Source organism: Octodon degus, unplaced genomic scaffold (assembly GCF_000260255.1).
Source record: "Octodon degus isolate 3935 unplaced genomic scaffold, OctDeg1.0 scaffold00036, whole genome shotgun sequence".
Taxonomy (NCBI): domain Eukaryota; kingdom Metazoa; phylum Chordata; class Mammalia; order Rodentia; family Octodontidae; genus Octodon; species Octodon degus.
The window spans coordinates 13,544,461-13,547,472 of NW_004524612.1; the positions used below are offsets into that span (position 1 = coordinate 13,544,461).

A 3,012-nucleotide genomic window follows, 5' to 3' on the forward strand; every position below is an offset into this window, starting at 1 on the left:
AGAGTTGTAGCTTTTTGGTCTGAGAAGGTCAGTGAAATGCCCTCAGGATTTATCCTGAGATCCTGTACCTCAGATTGTAGAACCTTTGTCAGTGTCAGCCCTGTGGATGAGTCATGGCCAATGCTTGGCCAATACATTTGTGTTTGACTGGATACTGAAAGGAAGTAGAAGTTACACTTCACTCCTAACCACAGTGCAACAGAGTAAGCAAAGATGAGCATCAAACGCATTAGCTGCAACCCAGGAAATATCACAGAATGGCTCATTTGTTAATTAGGCTAGATACCCACTGTTTTATTAGGCCATGGATTAATAGTGACACTAGTTACTATTGTGTAGTACTGCAAAGGTCTCTGCAAGGAATGGAGAAGTAACTGCTCAGACAACAAATAGTCCAGGAAAACCCTCCACTGTCCAAAGCTAACCAGCTGAACTGAGTTTTCCGGAGTCTCAAAGACTGGAAAGACAAAGGATGGAGCTCAACCTCTGGCAAGGAAAATGAGTTTGATAAATAGACCACATTTTCCATAGAGACCCACACAGAACTTGGTCTTGAAAATTAGAACCTATTCTCACCTAATAGATGTTAAATATGTGTTAAAGCCTCACTTTCTATGCAGGGAGCACATACGATTTTATCTGTCAATGTGGAAAATCAAATAAATGAATAATTAACTAAAAATGTGAAAGCAAAATTAAAAATGATTCACTCCTAAGTAGATTAATCAAACAGAAATGGCATATCAAAGAACAAACTATCGATCTGCAGAAAATATACCTGTTGGAGCAACAGAGGAGCTGCCTTCGCTTTATTTGCTTGTGAATGATTTTTTTTTATTTTTTCATTCTTTTTTTTTCTAGCCTTCCAGTTTTGATTAGCCATTTTTTCCTTTTTTATGAGGCAGGATCTTGCTATGTAGTTTAGGCTGGCCTTGAACTTGTTCGTGTAGCCCAGGCTGGCCTTGAACTCATGGCGGTCTTCCTGCTTTAGCCTCCTAAGTGCTGGGGTTGAAGACATGCACTACCACACTCTGCTTTGGATAATATTTTAGACAAAGATATATTTCTAATTAAAAATCATTCCACTGTCTCCCTTCTTTAATCAATATCTTTGAAAAGCTCTGCTTGTGATCTAAATGCTCTTCTTACATAGATACTTCCATTCAACTTTTTTCCTTTTTAGGAATAGGAGATGAGAGACCATTCACCTTATTTAATGTCCTGTTGCCCCAAATAAGACCTACTCAGAAATCAAGTTCTAGCATGATTTTAATTTCTAAGATCATGTTAGAACTTGCTTTCAAGATAGGTCCTACTTGGGAGGCAACAGGGTATGATGTTTGTTGATGACTGATATTCTTTGAAGTTTAGAGTTTAGACAAGACCAGTCTATATAGCATGCATCTTCATGCTTAGAGTGCAGGTCTTCAGGATTTTCTCTGGAGACTTTGATACATTCACTGAGACTCCTGCCACCCCATATGCTGGCAGATGCACAACCACAGCATAGAGACTACTGAAAAATCTGCTCTGCTTCACAAAAGTTCTCTTGATATTTTAATGTCTTGCCTTGCTCATGTTTAGAATCAGGAGCCAGCCCAGGGGAAGAAACTAACTATACGCTGAAGGTCACTGAGTCTAGTTTTGTCACTGCATCTATGAAAGACTCTCAGGCTTTGATGTGCTTTTCACCCAGATTTCTTTCCCACTGATCGCTGGAACAAAATAATTTCTTTTGTGTTCCCTGGTGACTGTAAGGGACTCCCAGTGTGTTGGGGTGGGGTGGGGGGAGGCTGCGCATGCTATCTCGTTTTCTCCCGGAGTTGTAGTACAGTCATCAGGCATCCCCTCTAAAGGCTGCTGGCTTAGAGAAGAGCTGATACAGGTTATAAAAATGGAACTGCTCTTTAAGTAGGTTGGGTCTTAGGACTAACATTAAGCAGATTACAGACATACATTGGAGGTACGTGTGCGAATGAACCAGTTGTGCTGTCCAGATTTCTTTTTTGGTCTGAGGAAATTATGATGAGCAAGATGATTGGGTATTAGCCTGATTTGGGAAGATATTTATGAAAAAAGTTTATTGACCAGTGAGTGGATTGTATGTTTTAAGTTTGTCTTATGTACTTATAGACCTGTGTTTATAGATTTACTAAAACTAGAAGTCAAACTGCATGTAATTATTTATGCTAAATTATATCTAGTAGTATATGTGTGTGGGCAATAAGCAAAAGACCTTTTAGTTTTTAAATATTTTTACTGAAGTGGTTTTATATGATGTTAAGGCTAGTTTTTATTTCCAATTTTACATTCTGATGTTATTTGTTAGGGTATGTTTAAATCATCTCAGAATAAATATATTCAGTAGTTATTTTAATTTGAGTTACTCTATGCGTAATGTGACTAACATTTTCTTTCAGGTGTAGAGTTTGGTCCACCTGAATGTTATCAACAACTTAATTCTAAGAATGATATGTCTGGAAACTGTGGTATAACAGGCCCCGGGAAATACACAGCGTGTACGCCTAGGTATGCCCTAGGAAATCTGAGAACCTCTGCTGCCTTGTATTTGAAAAGATCATGATTAAGTAAGGTTGTATGTAACCAAGATGTCACCTGACCATGACATGAAACTGTTCCATGCAATGGTAAATGCGATAGAGGCAGAGAAGTGCTACCCTTATCTGCCTGGCAGACTCAGATTAGCCTGTGTGCTTTGCCACATAGCATTGTGTTACTCATCTGTAATTACCTTTTTATTTTACGTGCTATCTCCCACTGCAGATTTGGCTGGAGTACACAGCACATTTCTGGGGTCCAACTTGGACCTACCACAGAGCTATTGACACCAGAGGAATTTTATTACTTTTATATTTCTCTGTTTATTGCATGGGCTTTCCTTATTCTGTCTGGTTGAGGTTTATTTTGCTTTATCTTATTTTGTTTTTGAGGGTATTTTGCGCTCGCTCTCTCTCTCTCTCTCTCTCTCTCTCTCTCTCTCTCTCTCTCTCT

The 3,012-nt window shown here is 38.9% G+C and overlaps 1 protein-coding gene across 1 annotated transcript in view; it reads left to right on the top strand.

Moving 5' to 3' along the window:
- The window catches only part of Adam2 (ADAM metallopeptidase domain 2), an 87,584-nt gene that overhangs the window by 61,373 nt on the left and 23,199 nt on the right, over window positions 1-3,012 (top strand). The window contains exon 15 of the mRNA XM_012514616.2: window positions 2,421-2,529. Within this exon, the coding sequence (XP_012370070.2) occupies window positions 2,421-2,529 (109 nt within the window). The remainder of the gene's footprint in view (window positions 1-2,420; window positions 2,530-3,012) is intronic.